The sequence below is a fragment of the Triticum aestivum genome, chromosome 4B, assembly GCF_018294505.1.
Source record: "Triticum aestivum cultivar Chinese Spring chromosome 4B, IWGSC CS RefSeq v2.1, whole genome shotgun sequence".
Taxonomy (NCBI): Eukaryota; Viridiplantae; Streptophyta; class Magnoliopsida; order Poales; family Poaceae; genus Triticum; species Triticum aestivum.
Genome location: NC_057804.1, coordinates 142,676,920 through 142,689,025, shown reverse-complemented (window position 1 = coordinate 142,689,025; position 12,106 = coordinate 142,676,920). Strand labels below are relative to the sequence as shown.

General features: G+C 47.0%; 1 protein-coding gene across 1 annotated transcript; it reads left to right on the top strand.

Moving 5' to 3' along the window:
* The first annotated feature begins 1,249 nt into the window (after nucleotides 1-1,249).
* On the top strand, nucleotides 1,250-3,535 carry LOC123091510 (F-box/LRR-repeat protein 13). The gene is made up of 3 exons (XM_044513043.1): nucleotides 1,250-2,357; nucleotides 2,464-2,607; nucleotides 2,744-3,535. The coding sequence occupies exons 1-3, from the start codon at nucleotides 1,350-1,352 to the stop codon at nucleotides 3,101-3,103; spliced, it is 1,512 nt and encodes a 503-aa protein (XP_044368978.1). The 5' UTR covers nucleotides 1,250-1,349; the 3' UTR covers nucleotides 3,104-3,535.
* Nucleotides 3,536-12,106: the final 8,571 nt, after the last annotated feature.

Here is a 12,106-nt window from a genome sequence, read left to right as displayed (position 1 = left end):
GGCCCAGCAGCAGTTGACTATCACTTAGTTAACTTTCGCCCTACCGCACAACATAGTCCTAGTTGCAGCCTACACACTTTCCCTCTCTGCTAACCCTAGGGCCACCGGTACTGTACATAACCTGCCGAGTCTGGTGGTTAAAAAAAAACCTACCGAGTCCAGTCCGCCTTTTAGCCCAACCCCAACACCCCTTGGAAACCCTAATAGCCACCCACCCTATCCCCAATTTGATCGGCCCCGACCGCTAGTCCCTGCAAGAGCGCCAATGCCACTCGATCGCCTCCTACCACCACCTCCCTCTCTCCTACGGCCACACACAGCCCCAGGAGCCCGAGCTCCCTGTCGAGCCATGGCGTGTTCAAAAAATATTTGGAAACTTTTCATTTGTTTTTCATGTTTTTAGATATTGTTTGGAATTTAACAAATCAAAAGTTGTTCGCTTGAATAAAAATATACTTGTTTTTTTAAGGGAATAAAAAGACTAAAAAAAACTGGTTCCTAGAGTGAACATACTTCTACAGTGCATCAATCGGTACACTACACACTAAATGGGCTGGCCCAGTCATGGCCTATGTGGATCATTGAGATGAATCAATAAAGTGGGCGAGTTTTCTAAAAAAAAGCGTCATATAGAAGCTTCCTCGGTTTTTTATTTTTCTGTAAATTGTTTCGTTCCACATCCATGTTAGGTTTTGCTTATGACCATTAATAACTAAGAAAATATATGTGAATGTGTAGGACACGACTGTTCTGATCATGAGCTTGGGCGAACAGTAACATAACTTTTCCCCGAAAAATTCTGATTTTTTTGTGTGAAACATTGTCAAATGTTTTGATAGCTTACAAAATTTCATCACCGGATGATATTCACGGAAAATATGGCAAAGAAAACAATATCAATGCTCCCAAACTGTTATTTTCAAATGAATTTCGGAGCATCAATTTTTGGTTTTTTTTGCGACATTTTCCTCTAATGTCATTTCAAGATGAAATTTTGCAAGCTATCAAATTTTCTTGTCAATGTTTCAGAAGAAGAAAATTAGTTTTTTATTTATTTTACTATTTGCCCTAGCTCGGGATTAGAATAACACTTTCGTAAATGTGTATATCATCATTCTCTCTTTTCAAAAAGTTGTTATACACACTATGTACGTTGTATTCAGAAATAGAAACACCGGAGTCACTGACTAGTGGGGTTTGAGAGGGTTTCTGGACATTTGGGCCTTTTCCCAAGGCTCGGGAGCAATTTCCCTTCTCTTCCGCCGTTCCTGCTCGACTCCACTCCAGTCCACAGAGAGCACGCGCCGCCCAAAACCCTCGTCCCCACCGCGGCGCTTCCGGCGACGGCCATGGACACCCGGGTGCCGCCCGTTCCCATGGATCCGGCGACGGCCGAGAGGCTCCGGCGCGACGGCCATGACCCGGATGAGATGGAGGCCGTCTTCGCCCGCGTGCTCTCCCGGATCCACTACGCCCTCCCGGACCCGCCCGTCTCCGTCGACGCTCGCCTCTTCGGTCTCCTCCCCCACGACTCCGTCGAATGCGTCAGCCGCCTCCCCGACCTGCTCCTCCGCAACATCGTCTCCCGCCTCCCCGTGAAGGACGGCGCGCGCACCGCCGCGCTCTCCCGGCGTTGGCGCGGGGTCTGGCGCTCCGCCCCGCTCGTCCTCGTCGACTCCCACATCCTCCCCGCTGGCACCGCGGCCGCGCGCGCTGACGCTCGTCGCGTCACCTCCGCCGTCTCCCGCATCCTAGACGCGCACCCGGGGCCCTTCCGCTTCGTCCACCTCACCAGCAGCCACATGGAAGACTTCCCTGGCCTGCTCGCGCGCTGGCTCCAGATCCTCGCCGTCAAGGGCATCCAGGATCTCGTCCTCGTCAACCGCCCGTGGGCGCTCGACTTCATTATCCCCTCCACGTTCTTGGGCATGACCACCCTCACCCGCCTCTACCTCGGCCTCTGGAAGTTCCCCGACACGGCAGGCGTCAGGCGCTCTACCTGTTTCCCTAACCTCCTTGAGCTCGGGCTCTGCTGCGTCTTCATGGAGAGCAAGGATTTGGACTTCATCCTCGACAGGAGCCCCGTGCTGGAGACGCTCTGTGTCCACGGGAATCTTTTCAAGCTTAGCCTCTGCCTTGTCAGCCAAAGCCTCCGTTGCGTGAAGATCACCGGGTCCTTCTTTGAAGAAATCGCTCTGGTGGACGCCCCATGCCTTGAGCGACTCATTCTAACAGGTTGTTGGACCCGCGGCGGGGTTTGCACCAAGGTGAAGATCGGTCATGCCCCCAAGCTGCACTCGTTGGGGTACATGGATCCAGGAAGTCATGTCCTAGAGTTCGGCAACACCGTCATCAAGGTGCCTCATCTTTTCGATTTGTTTTATTGTACATCATACCTAAATGATCAATGCATATGTTTGATCTTTCTTCTCTTGATTGGCTGCACTGAAATTGCAATTGCAGGCTGGGACGAAGGTGAGCCGAAGCACCAAGGTACCAAGTGTGAGGATCCTTGCTTTGGAAGTGCGTTGTGGAGGCCGCAATGATGTCAAGATGATTCCGACTGTCCTCAGATGCTTTCCCAACGTTGAGACGCTCCACATCAAGGTGAAGCCCCTGATGCTTCTTCTGGCATTCATTTGCACCATCATGTACTAGCATCATATTGTGAATTGCTGCTGTTGCTGCATGATCCATCAACATCTGATAAACTTCATGTGCACTAACTTAATTATTTTTTCAGTCTGAAGAAAGTGGTCAACCCTCTGGCAAGAACCTGAAGTTCTGGAATGAGTCCGGCACCATAGAATGCATCCGCTCGTGCATCAAGCGGCTGGTTTTCCATGATTTCCGAGGGGATCGAAGTGAGATTGCTTTCCTCAAATTCTTCTTTGAGGGCGCATTGGTGCTGAAGGAGGTGGTGTTAGTGTTGGCCAATGGAAGTTTCACCACAATGGGGGATATTCGTTCCAAAGTGAAGCCTCTGATGTCCATGAAACGGGCCAGGGACTCCTCAATCATGGTTAATACTAATGGAGGTAGCATTGGGAACTTCAAGAGAGCATCCGACTTTTCTCTTCGCGACCCTTTCGGGGAGTACTGAAGTCAAAGGTGCATGTTTATTCATGGCCTCTACCTCTGCAAGTTGTTATGCTCTGTTGTCGCAGTATGGACATGCTCTGTTTTCAGCTTTTTGATGATCCACCCCGACCATTGTTTCTGGAAACACAGCTAGCTTAAGTGTTGAAGTTAGTGCTACCCTTTTCGATGATGCAAATGGCTACCATTATGTGGTAAACAATATTTCTTCTGTTGGCAATTACAGAGCACCTATTGTACTTGTGTTAAATGTGATTCCATTATCTAGATTTGGTCTGCTGAGAATGGTGTTACATTGCATAATTGCTGCTATAGGAATGTGGCTTGATGCTGAAGACTGGGGAGAATTAGTGACATGTGAGCTAGTTCATCTTTTGATTTAGCAATCCCGTACTTGGAATATTTGTTCCAGGTGGCTGAAGATTTTGATGCTCTAGATTGTGCCATTTTGTGTTCTGATTGATTTGCATAGATGTGCCGAGTCAATTATCACGGCAGCTCTTTATGCCCTCTCTGGTTCTTCAGTTGTGAAATTTGAATCCTCATTCGCAAGCTAATTTGGTTATTTTCGCGACGTGTCAAGGTGATGGTAACTTGAGCTGCATGGGCATGTGGCGTGCCTAAAAATGGTTTGTCCAGGCGGGCAAACTATGATATTAATGATATGCCCAGTCTTTTTTTTTTTGCGAGGAATGATATGTCCAGTCTTAATGCCATTTATTCTTTTTTTTCGAGAGTATGCCAATGGTGTACCTTAGCTTTATAGACGGCAGAGAGATATGTACAAGAGTTTATTTACAATCGCAGGCCTCACATACGGCGAGCCTACCCACCCCTACTCCACACCGCCTAGCTGACTACTCGCGATTCAGTTGGACTCCACCCCTTCTAGCGATCGCCCAAAGGTGTCGCTCTCTCATGATGACCTCAAAAGTACCTCGCTCATTACAAATATCATTCCTTCCAAACACTCTCCCATTCCTTTGCTTCCAAATGCACCAACACACGAGCATCACCATAGCATCAAAGTCCTTGCGCTGCGCTTTTGTGACCTGCTTCCTAGCCGAATTCCACCATTCCTGGAGCGGTTCCTGTCCCGTGGGCATGAGCGACAAATTGGTCTCCGTCTCCATGAAGCAAAGATGCCAAACCTGCCTAGCGAACACGCATTGCATCAGGATGTGCTCAATTATGTCCTCTTCTTGGTCGCAAAGATGGCAATGTGATATCTCGTCTTGCAACCCATGCCGCACGCGACGGTCAGACGTCCAGAGCCTATGCAGAATGGCGAGCCACATGAATATTTTGCATCCTAGCCGACGCCCAGCACTTCCATATTGCGGCAGCCGACTGGAACCTGATCCCCCCTTCGCACATCATCTTATAAGCCGATGCCGCCGTGTAAGTTCCAGAGGTGTTCCAAGCCCAGATTGGTCTATCCTCCACCTCCTGTGCCAACTGAACCTCCAGCAAAGCCTCCCATAACCTAACGAATTGTGCCAGGTTTTCCGTGTCCAGCTCTCCCCCAATGTCATTTGTCCACTCGTGCATAAAGAGCCCCTCTCTCACCAACCTCCTGTTGGCCACCTGTGTCCTGACTTTCCCCGCCAGTAACGGCGCAATCTTCTTTACCGTGTAACCATGAAGCCATCTATCTTTCCAAAAAGCGTCTGCGATCCATCGCCGATCTGCCAGCTGACCAAGCTCGTGAATGCCTCCTGGGCCTGCTTGTCGACCATGTTGCACAGCCTCTGCCATGGCCGCGACGGATCTGTTCTCTTCAACCATTCCCATCTCAATCTCAGCGCAATGCCATGTTTGTGCAAATCAATCACTCCCAACCCTCCAAAGTTCTTCGGTTTGCACACCCTGTCCCATGCCACAACACATGCGTTGGTCGCGCTCGCATGACCTGATTGACCAGAATAAGTCTGCCCGGCCTAGTCACCATACCCCTTTGCCAACCAGGCAGGATTCGAAGAGCTGCATCAATGATGGGTTGCCAGTCCGATCTATTTAAACCTTTAATGCTCAATTGCAGCCCCAAGTATTTGCACGGGAACTTCTCGATTTGCCAAGGCAAAGTGTCCCGCAACTGTTCCTCATCCACCCCTTCCCCTCGGATCAAGATCGCTGAAGATTTCTCAAAGTTCACCCTCACACCTGACGCTTCTCCAAATATGTTGAGCACCTCTTTCACAAATGCCATTTATTCTCAGATCTTCTCCACACGATGATAAAGTAAGTTGTCGTTCCAGAGAGTACACAATTAGTCAGCTCAGATTACAGGTTTTTTTTTTGCGGGGGAGCTCAGATTACAGTTAAATAGTTACTCTTTTTCATTCCATTTCGTTTTTTTAGAAAAGGAGGATGACCCCCGGCCTCTGCATCTGGACTATGCATACGACCACTTTATTAATTATTCTCACAAGACCTTACAAAATCAATACAACAATAAGACTAAAACCGCCTCTAAGCAACAAACTGTCGCTACACCTATCCAGTTGATGAAGGGGCGCAGATAGCCTGAGCCTAATACCAAACAGACATCGCAGCCAAGCCTAACATCTAAGACATGAGACCCCAACCTAGCCACTTGCCGGGTCTGGGGCACACACTGGTCCGGCGTGCTCTTAGAGGCCGCCGCCGCCAACTGCCACCGCTCCATCTTCAGAACTGTACCGATGCATCAACCTTGCTCGGTCCAGCTATCGTCGACGCCACCACGGCGCCCAACGGCACCTCCTCCCTGCGCGCAAACAGCTGAACACATCGCGGTCGCCACTGATACACCTCAGCGCCATGCCGCCAAGTATCACCAGCCGACACAGCTTGAAGTCCTTGGAGGATCTGTCGTGCGTAGCACCCGCCGACCAGGCATGACCAAACGTAGCACTTGCCGGTCAGGCATGACTTGACATCTCCACCGAAGCTCTGTGACGAAGCCGCTCCATCTCCTGCCTCTGACTTCCAGCGCTGCTCCACAAACGATGCTCCCAAGAGAGAAACGACACCGCAGTGCCGCCATCTTCCGATCTGGAACACCAGATCCTAGGGTTTCCCCCGGAGCAGCACGAGTGGGTCGACAACAGTTACACGATGATGCCTTCATCAAGGTAACAGTGTAGAACGCCGCCATTGCCTGCCGTCGGCTCGGTTTTCACCGGCAACCATGTCTCCCCAACTCACAGCCGGGACTAGATGATGGATCTCGAGATCCGATCACCCAACTTCTAGTCGGCCACCGCCAACGAAGAAGATGACCACCACCACTGGCTACACCGGCCAGAACAGATCTGCTATGGGTGCCGCCAAACAGTCCACCAGGCCCTCGATGCCGCCGCCGATCTAAAGCCAGATGACATGTCGCCGAAGACCGCATCACGCCGCCACCTGATCCAGGCCAGCCGGAGCAGCCGCCCATGGCCTGAGGCAGGGCCGACTGCCGCCGCCGTCCAAGCCAACACCGTCGCTTCTAGATCGGCCGCACCTGCACGCATGTTGGGGTCCCGCCATCCCTGAAACATGGGAGGGAGGAAGAGCCCCCGCCACCGCCGTCGGCCTTCGGCCGCAAGCCGCCGGCGTCCTCCGGCGGCGGCGGGAGGAGGGGAGGAGGATGGGCTAGGCCCCGGCGGCGGCTAGGGTTGGGGAGCCCGAGTCGCCCGAGCGGGGGGGGGGGGGGGGGGCGACGCGAGCGGAAGTCTTTTTTCCTCCCTCCTTCATTCCATTTCGTAACAATGATTCACCAAATATCATAATTAGTCCTTCTACGTATTTTAAGTAGTAATCTTACAGAGCAAATTTCCAGAGGCTTAGGTCAACGGTGGCTAGTCACCAATTTTCTCAATACGTGGCTATCAGTTCCGTTGGTTGACCCCGAAGGAGTTTAATGTTGATAGGTGAACCATCCAGACCTCCAGTACAGGGAAAAGGAGTGGACTGCTCATGAGAACTCAAAGAGAAAAGAATGCAGCATGCTAGAAGGAGAAAATAGTGTGAAAGTGGCATTTTGTTACAGTTTGATGATGTCAAAAACATAAAAGGCTTGTTCAGACATATTCAACGATGCCAAGGAAAGCAGGCGTTGCATGCATACAATTGAGTTGTTGCATGATACTTACTACTCCCTCCGTTCTTAAATATAAGTCTTTGAAGACATTTCACTGTGGACCACATACGGGGCAAGATGAGTGAATCTATACTCTAAAATGCATCTATATACATCCGTATGTGGTTCGTAGTAGAATCGCTACAAAGACTTATAATTAGGAACAGAGGGAGTACATGGCAAGGTGCAAGAAGAAATATAAGGTTGATGAACCAAACTCACCAGTTACCTTCCAAGATCCAGCAATAAATAATCATGTTAGTAAGAAAGGGCAGTAGGTTTGAAGTCCGCTTTACAAAAGAGAAAAAAGAATAAGAACAAAGAGGTGAAAACAGGTATTGCAAGTTCAGAGATTGGAACAACTAATGAGTCTACAGAAATCGCTGAGGTGAATGGAAAAATTCAGTACAGTTCAGTAGAATAACAGACTAAAATGAGGAACATTAGAACTTTGTGAGCTTATTTGATAATTTATTAAAAATGTTTAGTGAAGGAAGTTAGCATGGAAGTAGCACTTTCTCAGGGCTTTGTTGCCTTTGTTTTTGATCAGTTCATGATGATCCTGCTTTTGGGGTTCCCAGCTTGAAATAGCAGTTGTAGTGGAGCTGGTGCAAAGAAGAGTACATGATCTAGGGTTGTGAATACTACAACTGGGATCACAACAGCTGTGACAAAGAAGAGTATATGAGCTGGTGCAAAGAAGAGCACATGACCTGCGGCAAAGAACAGTAACACATCTGGGATTAAGAAGAAGAACAAGAAAGCTTCGTAAAATTGCGAGAAAGAACAGAATAGTGCCCACATTGTTACAACATCATGCACAATAGATATTTGAATGGTCAACATTGTACATGACAACCAAAAATAGCTTTACTATGAGACATTCAGATAATGGTTTTACCAATTATGAGAAAACCATGGTGTTAGATAATTGAGTTCAGTCCTAAGAAAAAAATAATTGAGTTCAAGTTGTGTTTAATAAATGTTCTTTAGTTATTACCCTAGCTTTGCAATTATCAGGAAAAGTAATAATATATTTATATAGCTAACCTAGTCTTGCAATTCACAGATATCTAAAAAAAGTATAATATGATGTTATATAAATGTTGATACAATAAAAGAAAAATGTTCATTATGTACATAAGAAATGTTTGTTGTGTACTATATTGTGTAAGAAAAAGGTGTGTACATGCGAAAGTGTTGAAAATGCATTAATTGTGTTTGCCTTCTGCTCGAAGTGTTGATTTTGTTTTTCTAAATAATGTCGATTGCTCGAATAATAAACTTTATACTTAGGGGTATGAAAATGTTGAATGCTCAAAGGAAAGGTGTTGATTGGATAGTTAAGAAATGTATTTGTAGGATACATGAAAAATGAAAGGGGGCGGGATAAACATTCAACTGTTAAATGTATTTGCCTTTGTGAAAAAGTGTTGAAATTTTAGTTACAAGTGTCTTTGGAAAAAATATGTAAAAAAAAAACCTTTAGAACAAGATAAGAAATGTACGAACTAGTGGTAAGGAAATGTTGCTTGCTCAAAGGAAAAATGTGTTATAAAATGTATTTGAAAAATGATCATGATATATCTAAATAAGAAAATGTTCACCTAGTGCAAAGTAAATGTTGCTTGCTTAAAGGAAGATGTTGTTATAGTGGTTAAGAGATATATATGCATGATACATGGAATTAAGAAAATGGGGAAACAACACAATTTTTAAATGCATTTTGCGTTGGGAAAAAAATTAAAAATGTATTTAAAAATGTTAATAAAAGCCATTAAAAAGACAAGGAATGCACATTTAAAAATATATTTTTAAAAAGCCTTTTGGGGAAGTGTTGGAAATGGGTTAAAAAATGTATTTAAAAATGTTTTAATATGAATTAATAAAGAAAATGTTAACCTAATAGTGAGAAAACATTGAATGCTCAAAGGAATGATGTTGATTTAGAGAAATGTATGTGTAAGTTACATGAAGATTACAAATGGTTGGGAAATATACAACTGCTAAATGTATTTGCCTTGGGAAAAAGTGTTGAAATTTTAGTTAAAATTTCTTTGGAAAAAATTTCAACAAAACCTTTAGGACAAGACAAGACAAGTACAAACTAGTGGTAAGCAAATGCTGCTTGTTCAAGGGGAAAATGTTGGCTTGGTAGTTAAGAAATGTACGTGTAGGAATTGATGAATGTAAATCAAGTAAATTAGGTGGATTTTTTTTACAATACAATTAAATTATTTAAAACCTTTTGGAAAAAGTGTTGGTAACGTGTTATAAATATGTATTTGAAGAATGTACATGATATATCTAAATAAGAAACTGTCCACCTAGTGCTAAGGAAATGTTGGTGGCTTAATGCAAAGATGTTGTTATAGTGGTTAATAAACGTATGTGCAATACACATGGATTTTCTTAAAAGTTTAGGAAGAAGTATAATTATTTTTTTAGATTGAATATATTCTCTACTATTAAAGGAGAATCGAACGTCGTGATGGTTCGACCTCCCTATTTCCTCACCTCCGCGACCGCTACTCCCGCCTCGTGCGCTCGCAACTTCCACCGCATCGTGCGCGATTCATACAGAAAGAAAATTCCAGCATAAACATAGGAGCCGATACGAGAAAAACGAGAAAAGAAAATAGCGGCGACCCATGCACGCACGTTCCCCTCCTCGATCCGCAACTGCCGCTTGAACAGTCGTATCGTACCTAGCGTGTCCGCCCTATAGCTAGCCAAATGGGCCGGTTTTTTCGGGCCGGCCCGTGAGCACGCCGGCACGGCCCGCCTTGGGCCAGGCACGACACGGGCTAAACGGGCCGGGCCAGGCACGCGGCATGCCCTGGGCCGTGCCTGGGCCTGGAGGCTGGGCACGCGGGCTGGCACGGCACGACCCGATTACGTTTTTTTATTTTTTTATACATATATATATGGCCCAACATGTAAAAATAGGCTAAAAAACGCTCAGTGCGTCAAATAACAGGCTAAAATTATGCAGCCCACCGTGCTAAACGGGCCAACTGTTGGAGAACGTAGCAGAAATTCAAAATTTTCCTACGTGTCACCAAGATCTATCTATGGAGAAACCAGCAACGAGGGAAGGAGAGTGCATCTACATACCCTTGTAGATCGCTAAGCGGAAGCGTTCAAGAGAACGGGGTTGAAGGAGTCGTACTCGTCGTGATTCAAATCACCGGAGATCCTAGTGCCGAACGGACGACACCTCCGCGTTCAACACACGTACAGCCCGGTGACGTCTCCCACGCCTTGATCCAGCAAGGAGAGAGGGAGAGGTTGAGGAAGACTCCATCCAACAGCAGCACAACAGCGTGGTGGTGATGGAGGAGCGTGGTAGTCCTGCAGGGCTTCGCCAAGCACCGCGAGATATGAGGAGAAGGAAGAGAGGTAGGGCTGCACCAAGAGGAGAAGTTCTCATGTGTTGGGCTGCTCCAATGCCTCAAGTATATATAGGGGGAAGGGGGGCTGCGCCCCCTTTAGGGTTTCCCACCCCAAGGGGTGCGGCCAGCCCTAGATGGGACTTGGAGGGGGCGGCCAAGAGGGGGAGAGAGGGGGCGCGCCCTAGGGTGGGCCTATAGGCCCATCTGCGCCTAGGGTTTCCCCTCTCCCCTCCTAGCTGCGCCTTGGGCAAGGGTGGGAGGCGCACCAGCCCACTCTGGGGCTGGTCCCTTTCCACTCTAGGCCCATACAAGCCTCCGGGGCCGGTGGCCCCACTTGGTGGACCCCCGGGACCCTCCCGGTGGTCCCGGTACGTTACCGATAAAACCCGAAACTTTTCCGGTGACCAAAACAGGACTTCCCATATATAAATCTTTACCTCCGGACCATTTCGGAACTCCTCGCGACGTCCGGGATCTCATCCGGGACTCCGAACAACATTCGGTAACCACATACAAACTTCCTTTATAACCCTAGCGTCATCGAACCTTAAGTGTGTAGACCCTACGGGTTCGGGAGACATGTAGACATGACCGAGATGTTCTCCGGTCAATAACCAACAGCGGGATCTGGATACCCATGTTGGCTCCCACATGTTCCACAATGATCTCATCGGATGAACCACGATGTCAAGGACTCAATCGATCCCGTATACAATTCCCTTTGTCTAGCGGTATTTTACCTTGTTCAATCTCGTTACCGGCAAGTCTCTTTACTCGTTCCGTAACACATCATCCCGTGATCAACCCCTTGGTCACATTGTGCACATTATGATGATGTCCTACCGAGTGGGCCCAGAGATACCTCTCTGTTTACACGGAGTGACAAATCCCAGTCTCGATTCGTGCCAACCCAATAGACACTTTCGGAGATACCTGTAATGCACCTTTATAGCCACCCAGTTACGTTGTGACGTTTGGTACACCCAAAGCATTCCTACGGTATCCGGGAGTTGCACAATCTCATGGTCTAAGGAAAAGATACTTGACATTAGAAAAGCTTTAGCATACGAACTACACGATCTTTGTGCTAGGCTTAGGATTGGGTCTTGTCCATCACATCATTCTCCTAATGATGTGATCCCGTTATCAACGACATCCAATGTCCATAGCCAGGAAACCATGACTATCTGTTGATCACAACGAGCTAGTCAACTAGAGGCTCACTAGGGACATATTGTGGTCTATGTATTCACACGTGTATTACGATTTCCGGATAATACAGTTATAGCATGAATAAAAGACTATTATCATGAACAAAGAAATATAATAATAACACTTTTATCATTGCCTCTAGGGCATATTTCCAACAGTCTCCCACTTGCACTAGAGTCAATAATCTAGTTCACATCACCATGTGATTAACACTGACAGGTCACATCACCATGTGACCAACATCCAAAGAGTTCACTAGTGTCATTAAACTAGTTCACATCATCATGTGATT

What these genes read in the sequence shown, in the direction of transcription:
- LOC123091510 (XM_044513043.1), top strand. Translation starts at nt 1,350, where the DNA reads ATGGACACCCGGGTGCCGCCCGTTCCCATGGATCCGGCGACGGCCGAG. An exon ending in TCGGCAACACCGTCATCAAG is followed by an intron (nt 2,358 to 2,463) that starts GTGCCTCATCTT and finishes TTGCAATTGCAG; the next exon opens with GCTGGGACGAAGGTGAGCCG. An exon ending in TTGAGACGCTCCACATCAAG is followed by an intron (nt 2,608 to 2,743) that starts GTGAAGCCCCTG and finishes TTATTTTTTCAG; the next exon opens with TCTGAAGAAAGTGGTCAACC.